Consider the following 20,079-nt stretch of genomic DNA (forward strand, 5'->3'; position numbering starts at 1 on the left):
AAGCCTCATATGCAGTATTTACATTATCTGTATACACTCTATCCCAACTCTGTTTTTTCAAATCTTCTCTGAAGGCCTCTAAAGCCTTAATAGATTTATCTCGAATGAATGTTGTAATTTCATCTTGTACTACCATATCATAAGATTGTTTCTCATAAATTATGAATATAGGGAGATGATCACTCACATCTATCGTAAAGATACCACTAATTAATTTACCACGTACATTTGTAAATATATTGTCAATAATAGTTGCACTATGGGTGGTCACCCTTGTTGGTTTAGTTATCATTGGGTATAGATCTGTACTTTTCATACAATTCTTAAATTCACTTGAAGCTTTAGGGTTTCCCAGATCTATATTGAAGTCACCACACAAAATTAATGATTTGTTATTAATTTTTTCAAACATTTCTAGGATTTGATCTGTAAATAATTCAACACAAGACCCTGGTGCTCTATATACACAACTAATCAACATATTTTTACCAATTTCATTTGTTAATTGTTTTTTGTTCAATAACTTTACATTTTAAATGATAATCAATGTAGAGGGCCACACCCCCTCCCTTTTTACTTACTCTATTGACATAAAACATATTGTATCCTTCAATCTGAACATCATTGATATCCGAGTCCTTCAACCAACTTTCAGTTATAGCAATCACTTTAAATTTTGTATCTAACTGACAAAGTAGTTCTTTTATTTTTACTAAGTTACCCTTTAAACTTTGACTATTAAAGTGTACAGTAAACTGTAAAGTGAATTAGCCTACTGTTGCTAACGTACATTCGTGAATCCTGCATAACATCGTCCCGTACCTACAGGACCTCAGACTTACTTATTGATACACGCACAGAGTAGCGTCGACAAACTTAAGCCTGGTTCACACGGGACGATTTTAAAATTGTCGGCGATTTTCCAATCCTGAGAGACCCCACACACGGTGATAAAAAATCACGGGTCTAACAGTTTTGGTCGTACAGTGTGTGGTGCGCAGCACACGGAAAAATCAACACATCACACACGAACCGAATTGACTCCCGAGCATTCCCAGGTCAGACGGGAAATCTCGCAAAATCCCTCGAGATCAAACGTGACTTCAGAGTAAACAATCATTGCGGACGAAGAGGATGCAGTGGCGATAGTTTGTAGTGTGTTTTTAACCGAAAAGAAACGTTATTAAAAGAAAAGGCGATGGTCAAAGAAGACAACGCGAGCATGGACTATACTTGCTACATTTGTTTTTTCCTCATAGAAATGTCGTTAGGTATTACACAGATTAATAAACATTCATATATTTGTTTCCATGTACTCTGGTGGACTGCAGTTGTGGATGTAGTTATGCCCATCGACTTTATTTATTTTACACAGGCTGCGTGCTCGTTTGTCCCCGGGGGACACCACACACGAGGAGAAATCCGGCCAAATAAATCCAACATGTTGGATATCCCCGATTTGAGATCGGAGCGGTCCCGACGTCCTTCCGAGCAGACGAGAGCAGTCTTAACACACCACACACGGCAGGAATATCTGATCAGATTATTTTACGATAATCGGAGCATCCTTAAGATTGTCGGGAGGGGAGAATTGGGGCTAAAATCGGCCTAATTATCCTGCCGTCTGTACCAGGCTTTAGTCCAATGAGGGGAGAAAGGAAAGTGTGATAGCGTTCCACGTTTACGCTTTTTTCTCTCTCACTCGAGACCGCTGTGTCCAACGTTACTAGAAGGTAGAGCGAGCTACAACTGACAGGGAGAGAGAGAGAATATATCACTACAGCCAATCCAGTCTGCTCAAAGTGATTTTTTCTTCTTTTTCACAAATAGGTTGCACGTAAGGGGGGAAAAACAGGGTACCCCCAGGATCCTCCAACTTAAATTCAAGGCTTTTTAAGACCTTTTTAATACCATTTCAAATGAAATTCAATGCCATCTTCGTACCCATTCCGATAGAAGTATGAGGGGAAAATGTCCAATCTGTATAAATTTCAAAACCTAGAAAATAATTATGTACAAGTAGGCTACTTGAATTAACTAACACATTGTATTTAAAGTATCAGTCATTTAATACAATTTATTGGGTTATAATATAATCCAATAAAATAAGATAATTACACTGCATAAGAGCACTTTTACTTTTGGTACTTTAAGTACAGTATGTTTTGATAATATTTTTTTTACTATTATTTAAGGACAATGTTGAATGCAGGACTTGTAACTGAAAAGTAATTTGTAACTCTTCAACACTGTTTTTTCTACTTTTAATACACGATCTGAGTAAGTCTTCTGTATCACCAACAACAGTCGTGCATGAATACCTGCAGCTGTGTTTAACACTGAAAACACACAGCTCAGTTCAGCGTTTACTCAGGGATCTTAAGTTTTAAGGACAGCCAAGAGTGACATCTTTTGTTGAGGAAGTAACCTCCTTAAATGTGCATATAAAAATTATTCACCTCAATGATAAATTCATTTTAATGAATTAATACATTAAATTAATACACGAAAAAAATACATGAATGAATACACCCCGTTTGGGTCTCTGAATGAGTGAACGTTTAGGGAAGTGTCTGTACGCTGCTCCATGCTTTTTTCTCATTGGTTGTTGCGTTAAATCTTACCCAGATACAATAGTGCTAATTGGCTATTGCGTGTCAAAAGACCAAATGAGTGACTGTCACGCTCAATGTGTGACACTTGAGAGCCCTGGTTTACTTGCAGCTCCGCTACAGTAGCAGCGAACTTTTAACGTTACCTGTAGTAACATGGTCTCTAAACAGCCCGCTCACCGTGAAGTCCTGCACGGCTCAACAGATCTTAGAGCGCGGCGGGTGCTCGCTCAGTTTGTTATAAGACGCACCTAGCAGATTAATGGAGCCGCTCGGTGTTCGGCTAGCTAATAAGCCGTTAGCCTGTTACCTTGAGCTTTGTTTGAAGGCGCTGAGTGGCCAGCCAGGCTTGGGCTTGACACACAAAACATTCCGCACATCCGCCGATCAGTTTAACCGCTAACCCCCCCCGTACCAGTCAGAGAGGCGTGTTTACTTTGTGTCTCGGTCCTCCGGTGCGTCCAGAGACGGGCTCCGGTCAGTTTTTAAATTAGCCTACATTAGTAACAGTTCATTTTGTTACGGTATGAAGTTAATCCTAGGAAAGGCGAAAAATATAAGACCTTTGTAACGAAATCCAAGACTTTGTATACCAAATTCAAGGCTTTTAAGGCCTTAATTTGAGATTATCAAATTTAAGACTTTTTCAATGCTTTTAAGACCCCGCGGGTACCCTGGAAAAAGTAGCTTCCACTTAAGGAGCCCTAGGTCTTGTCTTTGTGTCTTTGCTAGTTTAAGACCGACGCACAATTGTCAATTTCCCGTCCAGCGCCCGCGACTAGGATTAATGTGTTTGACAGGGTGGGGGGCGTGGCATCACGATGGTGGCTCTCCATCGTATTCACGATGGACGATGATATCCCTAAAGGGGGGCCCTGCAAAAAAAGTTTGGGATCCACTGGGTTAGGGAAAGGACATAGTCTGGTTTAATAGACAAAATAGCTGCACTGACTTGAGACACAATGTGTTTATTAAACATGTAACTGAGCCAAGAGTGCTTTTGTTGCCTAAACAACAGACGGGAAACCAAGATTCTGGTATCAAACCTGCTTTCCATCCGACAACCTCACCATGATTTCAGTGCGGTACTCCAGTGCATTTTGCAATCTTTTCTGATTATTCATAGAGCAAACAGTTATAAGATTCATCGATAATAAGAAAGATCTAATAGAGATCCTAATAGAGAGTAGGGGCGTTGAAAGGAATCATCCGCATCGATGCATCGGGATGCGGACATAGACGATTCTGCCTTTTGTCTGTTGTGTTCAGACTCCACTACACTCAAGAACTTTCTTTTTTTAAGAGCAGATACAATAAAAATGGGAGTTTATACTGCTTGAATTTTTCATGTGTAGCAATGAACCGAAATATTTAAATATATATACATTTTTTTTTTTTAAACGACCACCTTGTTCAATTGTATTTGTCTGTTCAAAAATATAAAACAATAAAAAGTTGATTTAAAAAAAAAAAAAAAAGGGAGCACAAACTCCTCGGATCTACACAATTCACGTGGATGACATTTTCCCATTCAAAAAAAGCCACTAGTTTGCAGGTATGCCTAATAGAAAGGCACATTTCAGCTTTAACCAGAGAAAGCTCCAGTGCTCTGCATGCTTTACGTTGGCCTCGGTCATAGAACGACAGCATCAACAGGCGATGCAGCATCCTCAATACTCAAGGCACCAACTCTGCTTAAATGTTTTAATATTAGGCTAGGTCCACACATTATCACCTCTGTACACCTCCACACACCTCAGCTGCTCAGCTGGCTGAAGGAGTAAAGAATAGAAAAAAGGATGGGCGGACCTACAGACAGAACAAACCTGCTGTTGACTCAATCTAACAAAGAGCACTAAGGGATTAAAATGTATAAAAAGGCCTTTCTTTAACTTTTTCTGTTCAGTTTTGGTAACAATTCAAATATCATATATGTGTATCAGGTTGATTTGCAGAAGTGATAAAAAAATGTATCTAAGTTCTATTTCTGTTTAATCCTCGCCTGGTCCAACTTAAACTGCTACAGGTCAGAGGCATGTTCAAGATTTTGATTGAATCCGACAGGACCTAAAAGAACCTGAAAAGCACCTGATAACATGAGCCTCACAAACTCAACCTTCAGCCAGGCAATCAAAACACCAATAAAATACTCACTTGGCTTAATCTTGGTAGAGATTGTAGTGGTTACAGTATTTGGGCAAGGACAGCATGCCAGCTACTGATTTTTAGCCAGACTCCGTAGACAACATGTGCCGGGGGAGAAAAGTTCCTGCAAGTGACAACATTCTTGGGATAATCAAACAAACTTGACAATGGGAGTACAGTTGAATGCAATTTACTGATCACTGTAAGTTTTAACTACTTTGTCTCAGAAATGGTTTCTGGTCACATTTCCTAAAATGAGTGTCTGTGCCTAGTTTCTATTAGGTGTGTTCAGACTTTCGTGTGTGCATTTTTTTCGCATCTTGAATTAGTGTTAGAGAGGTCCTTCAGTTCAGGCACTCATTTCTACTACTTTTTAAGTGCACTTATTTCTGTGCTAACGCTGTTCTCAATTGGACGTGCAATAAAAAAATATGTGACTGTGCAATACTGTCAATAGATTTTATTATTTTAATATGTATTCTCTTTAATTATATGCACTATTGTGTGTTTATCTGTGTCGCCTACTTTTCCTCTTATCCCTTGCTGCTGCAACAGTGTAAATGTCCCCATTGTGGGATTAATAAAGGATTTTGAATCTTGAATTAGCCATTTCAAACCTGATGCTCTGTGAACTCAAATAATTAATCTGTATGTTGTAATACATGTAAATACTTTTTAGACTCCTTTAGGTTGGCTGGCCCTCTGGCATGTTCTCTATTGGTTATTTAATATGCGCAAAGACTTGAGAGAAGGTTTTTGACACTATGCAAGTATCTATTACAATCCTTGGTAACAGGTAAGACCTTACTTTAACCATTCCATGCCATCAATAATTGCAGCAGGGGCTAGCTCAAATAATTGAGTGTACACAGTGGTGTTTTTGGATGGAAAGAAAAAATGGTGGAGCAACAACCAACGTCACTTTGGAGAGATGCAAAACCGGAAATTACACAATTTGACATAATGCGCTACTTCACATTTCCCACATAGTTTAACACAGGTGAAAATCTGACTGGGCACATACCTGTTGGTATGCGCTGTCAGCTTGGGTAGTTGATTTTGCTGAGCAAGTCGAACTTTACCGCGTTGTCTCGCTGCTTTTCTGTTTGGTCAGCTCTCTCAGAAAGATGCTTGAGGTCCTGAAATCCTGTTCGTAACCAGTTACCATCCTCTTCGATTATTGACACACACGGGAAGCGAAATGCGTCTTCTTTGACAAGCTAACGTTAGTAGGTAACCGTTTTGTTCTGGAGAACCACTCCACGTTAGCTAAATCAATTATATTATGTTTACCAAAGGTTTGGCTTATAACAATATCCCGGTGCTGATGTGCACCGAGGTTTTTAATCTTTAAATTGTCTTTAAAAGACGGATTTTAAAACGTATGCTGTAGAATATAGCTAGCTAGCTGCCTAATCCAAATCGCAGTTAATTTACTAACTTCTCTAACGAACGAAAGACAACTAGGAGAGCAGCCCGTGGCAAACAGCCAATCAGCTTGCAGCTTGACAAAAGGCAATCACCTTTGAGCATGCGTATTGTTGTTTTCCCACACTCACTTGAGCAAGCGTGGGATTGCGTGGGAAAATGCGATATTAAAACATCGTAGAATAATGATAAATAACCACAGCAACCTAGGTTTTTTTATGTAATGCAATAATCCCGAATTATATTAATTTCTAAATTACTCAGTAGCTAGTCAGTAGCTTACCACCAAACCCCATTTCTGCTGCCAGCAGGTGAAGCTGTGTCCACAAGTATGCACAGTGTTTATTAATATTAAGTATTTTTCAATGATTATGACTTCATTAATGAGGCATCCTAACTGATGTGTATTATCAATTAATGAATGATTAAAAACATATACTTTTACATTTAATTATGAGCAGATCCTGTACCCATACAATGTGTTAAAACATGTATTAAATGTTTCTAAATATGTTTAAAACTCCTGGAGAGCTGGAAGTTTCATTCTTGACCTCAGAAATTGTAGTTTTTTTAAGTCTTTTTTTTTTTATATTGTCAGTCACTCATTATCCATTCATCCATCATTTGCTTCACATGGGGAGAAATCCATTAATAAACATTTGAAAATGTCCACTAGGATTACAACTGTAATATGGTTTTGATCCAGTGTTATAAACCATTAATTAATGATACATTGCTTATAAATACGTAATCAGAGGTTGAAATAACGTGTTGCTATTTAATATCAAAAATAGTGGAATGTTTTCTATAAAAAAAAATATGATTCGGTAGTATATAAAACCATCTGTTTCATTTTAGGGAGCTATGTTGCTATGCTAATGTTATCAAAATACAAGTCTTAACTCTCACTTTGCATCCCTTCACAATAAAACGAGCCTGAGAACTGGTACACGTTAAATTACGTATTTACTATTGAGATAGTTAAAAAGAGTAGACTGACGTGGTCATACTCGGCTTCTGGTCAGAATATGAACTTCACGACCTTGAACGTTGTGAGCGGGGCTAAATTCGGCTGGCATCCAGGCTATAAAAACAGTGCATCAACTCAGTAAATTCAACTGTTTAACTATCACTTGTTCAAATGTCTTTGGATTATAAAATGGTTAGGATTAAGGGAAAAGAAAACACTTATAGTTCCGAATAAATATGCTGCATTGACTTTTATGAACTTGTGTGTTGTTGTCCGTGGCATTTACTGTATTGTCCTAAAAGGCAAATTTCAGCCATCTGGTACTCCGGGCAAGTTCAAGCAAATGTTAAGATGTAGCTACTGTATTTGCAACTATTATCTTGCCCCGTTCTACTGCAACACATTATTTCGTCCTATTCCCTGTACGTTATAATAAAAAAGAGCTTCAGATTACTCAATGTGCTCAGATGCTCAAAGTGCTGTGGAATTAGAATTAGAATTAGACATCACAGGACATCACACACATCATCATACACTACAGCAGTGGCAGATGTATAGTGAGATAATTGTACAATGAAATTGCAGTTATTTATGTTTCAAAGGCACCAGTTCAAACAGTCCTCATCCCTCCCCCCCCACCCCAACCTCCTGCTGTTTATTGCTGCTGCTGCTGCTGTTGTTGTTCCTGCTGTTTGTGTTGCAGCTGCTGCCGCCGTTGCTGTTCGCTTTCGCTCGCAAGCTTGTTCCTCCACCTTTGCGTTCTTCATCATCGACCGATCTCATAGCCAGCAGTTAAATTACAGATCAGATCAACAAGAGCAGACATGAAAAATGACCTCATCTCTTGGGTGGGTTCCTATTGTGACGCTAGAAAAGGTGTTGATAAATAATGAAGGGACTTCGGAGCATGCAGTCGATCTCTAATACAGTCCACATTACAAACTTCTAATACTTCTTCTAAAAAGAATACTGCATGCTCAACCAACCAATGTAAAATGAGAGAGCATCCTGAACATCCCATATAATTGCTGATGCATTACTGGCCTCTAGTGGTGGACAGTAGCCTAATATGAGAGTAATAAATTGAGTAAACAGCAATAATGCTGAAATAGAGGCTCTCGGGCAATATGGTGATGTTCAATGTAAGTACGTTACATGACACTCAACAGGGCCAGTGTTTATAAAGTCACTTCAACGTTGACTTCACTATGTGCCAAAGACTGTGGCCTCTAATGGGGGTAATCCCCCCGGCAGAATTCCACTCTATTCCGTCCGATAATTACACATTAGAGTCACATGAGACAGGAGGAGAGATAACTTCAGAGATTGGGAATCAGTCAAAATAATCATCAGTCTCAGAACAGCTTCATTCTAAAACAGAGTTCAAAATTGGGTAAAATTAAACCAAAACAAACATCTGGATGAGGGTCTACATACTGAATGATTCATATATAATGCAAGATTAAATACTTAGCTACAGACAAGAATGTGAGCAAAATTACAATATGCTGGTATACAAAAGTGTAAAATTTGCAGCCGTTTCCCACCTCAATCAGTTTTTTTTGCTGCACTATCGTCATCGTGTAAAGACCGCCTCAACGGTTGTGATTGGTGCCTCGATTTGGAAAAATTGGAAATGGGTTTGAATGGGCTCTTGGCCAGACTGACTTGCAGAGCAAATCTCAAATTTGCCCGAAGTTCGTCAGGGTTTTCCCAGGCTAGTGGAGGTCGCTGAAATTGGAGACTGAATTGAAATGATTTCCTTTGGTTAAAAAAGTGCAGCCGATGGGGCGGCCTTTACCTCACCCAGTAAGAGAGTTCGCCCCATGTTGGCTGAGTCCTGCCGCAGCGCAGGGTTCGAATCCGACCTGCTGCCCTTTGCTGCATGTCATCCCCCATCTCTCTCCCCCTTTCATGTCTATCCACTTTCAAATAAAGGGAAAAGCCCCAAAAAATAATTAAAGTGCAGCCGATGAAACACAACCAGTATGCAAATTCAAAGACAATCAGTAGTGATTACAGCACAGAAACTTTATATTTCAACATACAGCAATTGGCATAGACTCCTCTTGTACTCATGAAAAAATAAAAAAAAATATAACACATTTGGATATTGTCATTTCTTCTGTATCGGAGCGTCGTCCCTCACCACTTGGAATATTTCAATTTCCTTGATGATCCGATCAGCAATAACCTTGTTGTTTGCTGAAACCATCCTTCGAGACATCAAATCAAACGGTCCCCCTAAATTGCCAAACAAAGCCTTTATTAGGAGGGGTTTCACCAAAAAACAAAGCCTGCTTTTAGTACTTATCACATCCTTCCTTTATTAAGGTTTGCAAGACTTTGCACTCAGGTTAATGCTGCATAATCATTTGATCATGTGATCAGATTTGAAAGCATACACACCATCAACATCCAGCACTAGTCCGCCGGCTTCTTTGACTATAACCGCTCCAGCAGCAATGTCCCAGCAATGGATCCCAATCTCAAAGAAGGCCTCCGACGCCCCCGACGCCACCAGACACATGTTAGTGGCAGCTGTCCCTGACCCACGCAGCCTGTCGGGACACAGCAGTTGGAGATGAATGAATACAAGTAGGCAACACTGTCCTACACAAAGGCAGCAAACAGTAACTATAGATGGAGGGAGGTGGAGAAAAAAGGGTTTAAAATGTCCAGGCTGGCCAGAAAAGGGAGCATATGTTCCTAGGGTCCTATGTTTCCCTGCTCAATAACCTCCTATTATGACATATTAAATGCAAATGGACTAGATTTATATAGCGCTTTTTTTGTCTCAACGACTACTCAATGCGCCTTAAACCGCTAATTAGCAAGGGTAAAGTAAAAAGAAATTGCTATTTCTATACCACTAACAAGGCTCAAAATAGCACCACACTTCCACGGTAGCACAAGGAGGGTCCCTACACTTAAACCGAAGCATTGAGAACTTTGTAAGTGTACAGACAGTTTATTAAAAAGATAGTTTACAAAGACAGTACCGTTCGCGTATAGAGGCAGGCGCCATCTTGGGAAAACAGTCACGACCAGTCGATCGACGAACGCCGTGTAAAGGGTAACATAGCTCAAGCACGACGTTCGTCGTTCAACTGGTCATGACTGTCTTTTTAATTTACCCGTGCCCCGACGACTAGTTTATAAGCTAATTAGCAGTTTGCACTAAAACTGGTCACATTCGATTAGCATGAAAACATATCCCAGAGAACGGTCGACTCGGTACACATGTGTTATTAACCCCTAGATCCATTTTGCGCCTTCAACAGAGTACAGGAACCATTCACACACATTCATACACTGTGGCCAAGGCTGCAATACAAGGTGCCACCTGCTCATCAGATAAACATTCACACACATTTTCACGCAGCATCGGGAGCAATTCAGGGTTCAGTGTCTTCACCAAGGACACTTCGACTGACAGCGACTGCAGGGCCACAGACGGAGTGCAGGTACTGCGGTTTGGCTTTGTTTGTCACAGCAGCTGCAGGATAATTTTCAATATGGTAAAACGAATGCCAAAAAGTCAGATTCGGGACAAAAACAATTTGGTTGCTCTATTTTGGCTTTGTAGGCCAGCACACAGCGTAATAACGAGTCAGTGTATCCATGTCAAGACCACTCACCCATGCACTGGGATGCGGAGGATCTTCTGCATGGTTGAGAAGATCTTGGTTACCTTTTCTATGCTCCTGTCAGTTCCATGCTCAGAGATGATAATGGACTTATTGATGTCTGCAATGACAGCATGCCAAAAGGGGTTATTATTATGAATAATTATAGGTGTGAGAGGGACTGTAAAGGTGCACACAAACACACACACACACACACACACACACACACACACACACACACACAATCACACATACAGTTCCAGTCGAAAGTCCTCCAGACTGAATGTGTGTAACATTTTTAATCTAGAGGATTCTGCTTGAATGCTTTATTAGAAAAGTAAGTAGCCTTGAGGTCTTTGATGTGAAAGTGATGATTCTGTATGGATATGTTTCCACATACTAAATTTCAAAAGCAAGGTCGAGGATGACACACATTTGTGGTCAATGCAAAGCTCGACTTTTCGGCTTTTTCCTACTTTTTTTTTATTCATTCAAATATGCAAATAGTCCAAACTTTTGACTAGTACTGCACAGAAATATGACAGTGTTACCGTTTACATCGGACACCTTAATCGGTTCATCGTTGCAGAAAGCTCCCTTCCCTTTCCTTGCTTTATACATCTTGTCTTCCAAGCAGCTGTACACCACACCAAACTCCAACTGAAAACAGATGTCATTATTTCAGCTTTCACATACTGTACAAAGTGTGGGTGAACTTCTTTTATTGACTCACTTGTTGGATTTGACATACCTCCTTATTGACAGCAAAGGCAATAGACACAGCCACGAACGGGAATCTGTGAATAAGTAGAGTCATGTGCATCAGATCAGAGTGTGTGATAACATACTTTTTTCTTACCCTGTTTATCTAGGTATTTAGCATTTAATAAATGATGGTTAAAAATATTCCTTGAGGTTTTGGGAAATAAGCTTATTTATTTTCTTGCCGAGATGAGAAAATCGATACCACTCTCATGTCTGTCCCTTCAAAATAAATATATAAGTGGAGCAAGCTAGCCTTGGCTGGCTGTTTCAACCCTGATTCCAGTCTTTATGATAAGCTAAGCTAACTGTCTCCTGGCTGTAGCTTCATATTAAGTAATAATAATAATGATAATGCTTCTTGTAATATCACAGCCGTTGAGTTTGGCCTGTTTGGTTTGATCAGGTTAAAGTAAATCCATAAACACAATTGTCCTTTAGCAACACTGACAACTTACCCATGCACGAAGTTGGTGGTGCCGTCCACAGGGTCTATGATCCATGTAGGTTTGTCAGTTAAGATACATGGCTCCCCCTTTGCGACTGACTCTTCTCCAATGAAACTGCAGCACAGAAGAACCAATGACAAATATCAAGATATGACACAAACGGTACAAAAATGCATATGCAGGTGTGTGTGTGTGTGTCTTTGTGTGTGTGTGTGTGTCTCATACCAGTGTGTGCCATTTCCAAATTGTTCTTTAAGAGACCCGATGATGATTTTCTCCACCCTCTCGTCAGTCTGAGTGACAAGGTCTACAGCGCAGCTCTTTGTCTGGACCTTTATGTCATCCTCCCCGGCGTTCCTGATCACCTAAACAAATGGAATATTATTGGCACATGGTTAGGGATCATGATCATGATAAAGCATATTTCATGTTTTGATCATCACAATATCGTCAAAAATATTCAAGACAATGTTGCAAACACCAGAGGAGAAATACATTCATAGATGGCTTTTACGTACCGCTCCAGCAGCTCTTGCCACTTGAACAGCAAAGTCATATGCATTCTGCCATGGGTCAGCCATTATGTTTGTATGGGGTGGTTTACTTAGGAGAGCCTGTAAAATGAATAAAGCTTGTAAAAGTGCCATATGCCATTCGTGAGAAATGCAATAAACTTAAATAAATACAGAAGAATTAAAAGCTTTAAAAAAAAAAGGTCTGGTGTAAAAGGTGTTAACGGTGACACTCTGTCTCTGAACTTAATTTCATTTAAAAAAACTACTTTTTTTTTTATTTGTTATGTCATGCTTTACAAACCAATGGCAGCCTATGTGATGAAAGAATAATTCAGATCCTTAACATAAGTAAAAGTACAAATACCACACTGTGAAAATACTCCAGTACCAGTATGTAAGCAAAATGTACTTAAAGCAGTGGTAGGCACTTCATTTTTGGCATCGTTGGGCAGAAATTCCATAATATTCTTTCAGCATACTGTAATTCAAGAAGTCTGAGAGAAAACTAGACTTCCGCACCTCCTCTTGGCTCGGTTTTCAGGCTTCACAAAATCTAGCCGTCATGGGAGACTTTGGCCAATCACAGGTTATTTCAAAGACAGAGCGTTCCTATTGGCTGTTCTGCGCATGCATTGCCTGTGTGACAAAGAGGGGAGAGCTGCAGGAAGAGATCGCACTCTACTTCAAGTTCTGTGTTTTTTTTTTGCATTCCACCCACTGCAGCTTTAGGGCCCTATTTTAACGATCTAAGCGCACGGTGTGAAGCGCCTGGCGCAGGTGCGTTTAGGGCGTGTCCAAATCCACTTTTGCAAGTTTGAAAAAAGAAAAAAGGGCCTGTGCGCCGTGCGCATGGTTTAAAAGCGTTGTACTTAGTGTCTTCATTAATTCATAGGTGTGTTTTGGGCGTAACATGCAGTAAACCAATCAGAGTGTCATCTCCCATTCCCTTTAAAAGCCAGGCGCGTTTTTACCTTGGTGCATTGCTATTATGATTGCGGATTTGCACCGTAATATTTTTATTTGTAATCTTTTGCATGTTTGTGTGCTGCTGCGCTTCCCTGTGTGTGTGTGTGTACCAAGCATAGTGTGCATTTTACTAATTTGCTGTTAAAATAAAAATGAAATGCTGCGTTATTGACTTTGGACCAGGTTTTTGTTGGTCAATGGTGCGATCACTTCCCGCTGCCTCAAGATAGCAATACACCAAGAATTCACCTGAACACACCTCCCTGTAAGACCAGCACGCCCATGGGCGCAAAGATGGGTGCAAGTGCATTTGCTATTTAAACGACGTGGGCGCTGGACAGGAAATTGACAACTGCGTCGGTCTTAAGCTAGCAAAGACACTCGCGTTGGGCTTTGCGCTGCGCCGTGTGCAAGATAGGGCCCTTAAAGTATTTGTGTATTTGGGTTTTGCTAATTTTAACTAATTTTCTCTCCCTATTGTTGGGTAGTTTAATCTACAGCAATGCATCATATTCTTTAACCCTTGTGTTGTCCTTCGGGTCCCAGTGACCTGAAGGACAACACAAGGATTATGTACTTCCGTTTACTTTGTTGAGAATTGCTCTCTAAACCCTGTTTCTTGTAAAGTAAGTAAGTAAAGTTAATTTCTAGAACACATTTAAACAGTTTAAGCTGACCAAAATGCTGTACAAACAAGAACTAAGGTGCTGTATTAACCCTTGTTTAGAGAGCAATTCTCAACAAAGTAAACAGAAGTACATAATCCTTGTGTTGTCCTTCGGGTCACTGGGACCCGAAGGACAACACAAGGGTTAAGATCATAACTTTGTAGCGTTGCTGTCCTGTGAGAACCAGGTATCTCTAAGTCAACTTTTCATGGTGTCAGATAAACAGTCATTTTCAGATTTGTGACGATTAATTTCCATTTTCATAACACATAAAGGAGCACTTCATCCTTCAGTTGATCACAAACACATCTGAAGATACATGGTTTTCACTGGACAGGAAGGGTATGAGAAATTGCAATCTGAAAAGTATTAAAGCTGTCAGACAAATGTCAAAAGTAACAAACAATATTGTTTCTGACATGGAGTAGAAGTATAACATTGCATAGAAAGGAAATACTCAAGTAAATTACATGTACCTAGAATTTGTACTTACAGTAAGTACAGTACTTGAGTAAATGTACTTCGTTTAATTCCACCACAGGTTAGTCTAATAGAAAAAAAAAATACTCTGTTAAAATCACATTTAGTGTTTGTTGCTTTATTGTTGTTGTAGAACATATGCAGAACATATGCAGTATTTTACACCATATGCATTATCTCTGATATTACAAATTATGTGTGTCAGGGAAGTTGCTTATTTAAAAAAAAAAGAAAAAAATTCATAATAATAATGTATACTTTATTAATCCCGTAAGGGGAAATTACAATGTTTTCACTCTGTTGTTATTATACACATAGGCCTGAATTACACACACATGCTCGGTACCTATACTTGCACTAATGGAGAGATGTCAGAGTGAGGGAGCTGCCCATGGAAAGACAACCCGAACAGTTGGGGGTTCACTGCCTTGCTCAAGAGCACCTTGGCAGTGCCCAGGAGGTGAACTGGCATCTCTCCAGCTACCAATCCACCACCATACTTTTGTCCATATGGGGTACTTGAACCAACAACCCTCGGGTTCCAAACCCAACTCCCTACTGACTGAGTTACTGCCATTCATTGGTGATGAATTACACAGTAATGAGTTATCGGACAATTATTGATCCCCTCTGATGATAAGCACACACCTGTACACCTTTCATGCACACACGTATCATCCATGCACTGCTATATGAAAGAATGAAAGAAAACCTTACCTTGTCAAGTAAGCTGGGGCTGTCAAAGGCTACTGCTTTTTCCTTTAAAAAACTTAACTTTAAATTCCCTCGGAGAGATGAAGCAAACAAAAAAAAAAAAAGCTCACATGACAGAGTGGGAAAAGTACTAGGAACGCCCTCACGTGTTTGTTTATAGCAACCTGAGGGCAAAAAAAAACAATCTCTGTCTAGGAAGGCACACCTGCAACCACATGATGCCACATTTATTTTACAGTGAGCGCATCGAAGGGCATCGGTGTCAGCAAGTGGAAAAGTTTCGATTTTCTTTGTGATTCAAAAAGACACACCCTGCTGCTGTGTCATGTCTGTGTCACATATGTACATGCAACAGCTGACATGGCTAGCAATTAAAAGCTACTAAATAGAGCGCGGCATGGAAAATCCCACAGTGTTGTTGTCAGCTCACAAACCTCATGAATCAGATTTTGTGATGGTCAAACTCTTAAATTTTTTGGAGACACAAGTGTACATTACAGCTCCTGGCTTAGTTTTAACATGGGATCTGGCGTGACAAACACTAGCTCCTGTGAGTTTTATATTTCCCGACAGTTTCACAGCTATTGAGCTTTCCTTTTATGTTCTTTTATTGTCTTCCACAAGTGAAAAATACTTTGAACGCTCCCCCTGGTGAGTCACGTAACATATGTGTGCATGGCATGCCTGTTTCTCACTGTGCAGGTCTTGGGAACTTGATGAAAGTACATACTGTAGATACGAAGATCCAGATGTGTCTCTATCGTCATTTATAAATCAAAATGCTCATCGTACAGACTGATCTCATAAAGTGGCGTATATATGGCACACCAATTCGTAGGCCATTTTGGCGTGTTAAGACGCATAATCGCTTTTTAGCGTGTTTATCAATGCCGTTTGGCCTCCATTGACCTACATTACGTGTGAATTATCGCTGTAGCGAGTAGTATGAAAGGATGTAAGTCCGCGGATGGGTAAAACACAGGACTTTCACCCAGGAGAGTGGGGATCGCGTTCCGCGTGTGGCATTTATCAACTGTTTTTTTTTTTTTCTTTTTAAGCCTTACCCAACGTTTTTTTCCTAAACCCAACCGTTTGTTTTCCTAAGCGTGTGACGTTGGTCACCATCGTGTTTTTGTCGTTTTTTGTGTTACTAAATCCTTGAACGTTGTTCTCACGATAGCACGGCACGTTCTCGCGTATGTTTACATCCGCTGTACACAGCGTAGTCACGTGGATAGCTCAAAATGCGTACAGATAACACACCATTTAGCTTTAGGAAAGTGGCGTGTATGTTTACGCAAAGTCATGATGCCATGTTGCATCATAATTGTTCATACATAAAAGAGTGCAGGTATCACATTTCAGTGTAAGGTGAGGTAACTTAAATGCTAATTATGTCTCCTCCTATGTGAGAGAATCAGGAGCTACTGCAGGGAACTAATATCAAATAACAAGGCTGTGATAGCAGTTAAAAGTAGCCATTTTCACAGTTCAGGTCTAGGACACCACTACCAAAGATGCAGTACATGCGCAAATGTTTTGGTCCAAAAGTGACATATTTCTAGTTTTCTTTTTTATTCACATGCACGCTGCACTTTAATCCTGAGAGTGTAAAATACTGTTCTTTGAAATCGTCAAGCTACTTCTCTGCAAAAGACCAAAAGTGCCTTGCTGCAAGACAGATTATTGGTAAATGCTGCACGTCTCAAGGAAATTACATTATTTATGTAATATTCATGTTTAATATACTTTATTGTATATACCATACTTGTTTACAACCTGAAATGTGACGATAGTGGTGATCTGTGGCTTATTTAGGTGTTGCTTTGTGTTGGGTGTGAAAAAGGGCAACAGCACTTGACCACGGTGAACTATAATACCTCTTTCAGACTCTCTTTGACAGTTTTTGAATACACCTAATCACAGATGCACATCAACATATGCATTGGGTTCTACATTACCCGATATCCTTGTTTGTGTTATTAAAAATAGCTGAATGTCTGGAGGGTTTTCCCAGGGCTCGTCCGGACATGATGTTCATTAATGCCACCCCTTGCATAACTTAAGTTGATGTGTGCTGGAATACCTGTTTGGATTGTTTGTTACTGCACTATAACAGAAACAGGATGACTCCTTAAGCAAATGTTTGATTATTACTGCATTTGATCCTCTTGAATCAAGTTAGAAATCTGATATGGATTTGCGTGTGGTAACAGTTTTGTTAAGCAACGTCAGTAAACATTGTCATCCTGCTCTCCAAGTTGCTGGATGCACTAGAAATCCTGATTCACAAACCGTGCAGCTAAAGTAAACAGGCTTCTGTTGAACTTAAAGAGATCAGTATGTGGTATGACGCAGAGCTGGTTTGTTGAAAGTTTGTGTTTGACCGCGAGCAGCAGGAGAGCAGTTGTCACCCTGCTGTCCCTGTTGTGCACTAAATATAAGAAACGCTCTAGAATGTTGGGAGGCAGGCTGAGGGAAGTGATAGGACAAGCAAAACAAATACATCAGTCCTGCTGTCTCGCTGGCAGCTCCGTTATGAATAATTTATCCAGGATGACGGATGTTGGGGATGTTTGGTTCCCTGGAATTACAGCTGAAACTAAGGCCTGCCATGATGCTGCAGTTGCTGAAGGTCAATGGTGCACACTGAAAGATGAGCAGGGAGCTTCAGGCATATTGTTCCCTGTCTAGAGTCCTTTGTAAGTCTCTTTTTAGTTTTTAATTGTCCAATACATAAAGTATTGGACAAACTGAAATGTTGACCTGATGGTGGTGCTGGATAAAAAAAGTCAGGGGATCACCAAAGTTATTTCAATTCATATTTTGGGGGAACATGGATGTCTGTATCCTGTATGTGAATCTATCCAAGAGTTGTTGAGATAATTCACTAAAAACCCAAACTGTCAACCCGCTGTTGGGGCTAGAGGAGAACTCAGGGAATCATTAAAGTCATTAGGCTTCATCCTCTGGGCCCAGTTTTTCAAAAAATTTAATCTGAATCAATTTTATACGGATTTCAAAATCCCATGTTTTGCTAACCAGGATCACCTGATCCATCTTACTTTTATGCCAGTTTTTTTTAAAAGGAACATTGGATTGGATCACTGGGATCCAAATACCAAATTTCAAGATTATCAAATACTGTTTACCAGAGCCTTAAATGCAACCAACAGTGTAGCGTACTGGCTTAGCAAAGAACAACAGGTAGGCAAAACACCGGTGGCCACAAATAACATAGCCATTGTTTGTTTTAATTTTAAGAAACAGAAACACTGTAATAAACAGAAACATTTTACATTCTTTATTTTGTTATGTTTTTTGTTTGTTTATTTTGTTTACCATATCTCATTAGATGTGACATGCTTCACATAGGCTTCAAATATGAAGAAATGTATAGATCATCAGTAAAGATTTTGTGATCATTCCCATAAAAAAAACACTTATTTTATTTGAGGATAGGATAATCCTGTTTTTTTTTTGGGTCAAATAGATCCCAAACAGAGTTCAAAGTTTTGAAAAACCCAAAGGGCAGGTTTGATCCAGATCAAATGTAAGATTGGATTACATGGTCTGATCTTAGTTCGGAATCCCTCTTTTGCTTTTGAAAAACCCATTTCCAAGATTTGAACCAATCCATGATCCGAAATCCCACTGGATTACTATTGAAAAACTGGGCCCTGGGACCATGAATGTCTAAACCAAAAACTATGGCAATCCTTTTAATAGTTGTTGGGGCATTTCACCGAAAAACTAAAAATAAAAACCTTATGGTGGCCAAAGTCAGTAGGCTTCATCCTCTGAGGACCGTATCTAAAAGGTGAATACAGATTTCACGACCAAGCTTCTAATAGTGGTTCAGATGTTTCTAGCCTGGCATCCCCAGACTAACTTGCAAATGCGTATTAGTCTAAAACCTCTCAGTTCATTTTGGATTTCCAAAAGGGGCGTAATCAACGGTGCAGACCAAAAGGCTTCTGGACACAATTGAAAAGATCTACAACAAACTAGAGCAATGAAATGACGTAGCTCTGAGTGACACATGCAGGTTGGGGCGGTGCTTGGTCCCTTTTGAAGCAGAAAAAAAAAAAACATGGCTGCCAGGTCACAAACTTTTTCAAATTGCAGCAGTAATTTTAACATTTGAGGTGAAAAATAGGCAACACAGTGACAGAATCTTCATATTTGATCTGAACCGCCTAGTTAGACAGTTTGATCTCAGGTTCGTGAGTGTGTTGCACTGGATGCAGTGCAGTACAGTACGTTGGTTACATGTAAGCGTGACGCTCTGCTGTCAGTCATCGTCTTTAACCCGCCCCATGTGAGATAAACAATTGTGAATGGCCCGTCCAGGTTCTGGCCAGCTGGAAATGTGTCTGAAAGTGAGGGGGGGCCTGACATGTGTAACCTGACTCCGCCAGATGGATCGCTTCGCATTTGCTCGGCATATCCATCTGGGAACTTTCCGTTGGACAACTTTTGGGAAGGGGCGAAAATACTGGTTAGCTGATTGGATAAACCATCTGTCTATCACCACCTATGATGGTGATAGACGGGCCAAATCAACCATTCAGATCAACGAAGCGTATGACGTACTAACAGAGCAACGACGAAAATACAACCACAAGCCAGGCTACCCCTGTTGCTGCAGGCAAAGCATAGCACTTTAGCTCAGCAAGCAAGCAACATGTCGGTAAAGGCTATTTTCCGTTTGTGTAATGAGAATTTAGGAATAAAAGGC

At 40.0% G+C, this 20,079-nt stretch overlaps 2 protein-coding genes across 5 annotated transcripts in view; both read right to left on the reverse strand.

Annotated features, from left to right (window-relative positions):
• The window catches only part of LOC120552510 (cadherin-7-like), a 160,044-nt gene extending 153,763 nt beyond the window's left edge, over window positions 1–6,281 (reverse strand). The window contains exons 1-2 of the mRNA XM_039790630.1: window positions 5,782–6,281; window positions 4,767–4,881 (exon numbers count right to left, since the gene is read on the reverse strand). The gene's annotated coding sequence lies outside the window, so the exon portion shown is untranslated. The remainder of the gene's footprint in view (window positions 1–4,766; window positions 4,882–5,781) is intronic.
• Window positions 6,282–9,055: 2,774 nt separating this feature from the next.
• On the reverse strand, window positions 9,056–15,423 carry LOC120551976 (inositol monophosphatase 1-like). 4 transcript variants are annotated; one of them, XM_039789573.1, is made up of 10 exons: window positions 15,342–15,423; window positions 14,638–14,691; window positions 12,514–12,609; window positions 12,221–12,360; window positions 12,005–12,109; window positions 11,536–11,581; window positions 11,336–11,444; window positions 10,797–10,905; window positions 9,565–9,716; window positions 9,056–9,399 (listed from the first exon to the last, which is right to left on the reverse strand). In XM_039789573.1, exons 3-10 carry the CDS (start codon window positions 12,574–12,576, stop codon window positions 9,272–9,274), a joined length of 852 nt encoding a protein of 283 aa, XP_039645507.1. In that variant the 5' UTR covers window positions 12,577–12,609; window positions 14,638–14,691; window positions 15,342–15,423; the 3' UTR covers window positions 9,056–9,271. The 4 variants fall into 4 exon arrangements, with proteins under 4 accessions (XP_039645507.1, XP_039645510.1, XP_039645508.1 ...); XM_039789576.1 differs by lacking the exon at window positions 14,638–14,691 and having other exon boundaries at window positions 15,342–15,421; XM_039789574.1 differs by lacking the exons at window positions 14,638–14,691; window positions 15,342–15,423 and adding an exon at window positions 13,030–13,196.
• Window positions 15,424–20,079: the final 4,656 nt, after the last annotated feature.

Source organism: Perca fluviatilis, chromosome 22 (genome assembly GCF_010015445.1).
Source record: "Perca fluviatilis chromosome 22, GENO_Pfluv_1.0, whole genome shotgun sequence".
NCBI classification, from domain to species: Eukaryota; Metazoa; Chordata; class Actinopteri; order Perciformes; family Percidae; genus Perca; species Perca fluviatilis.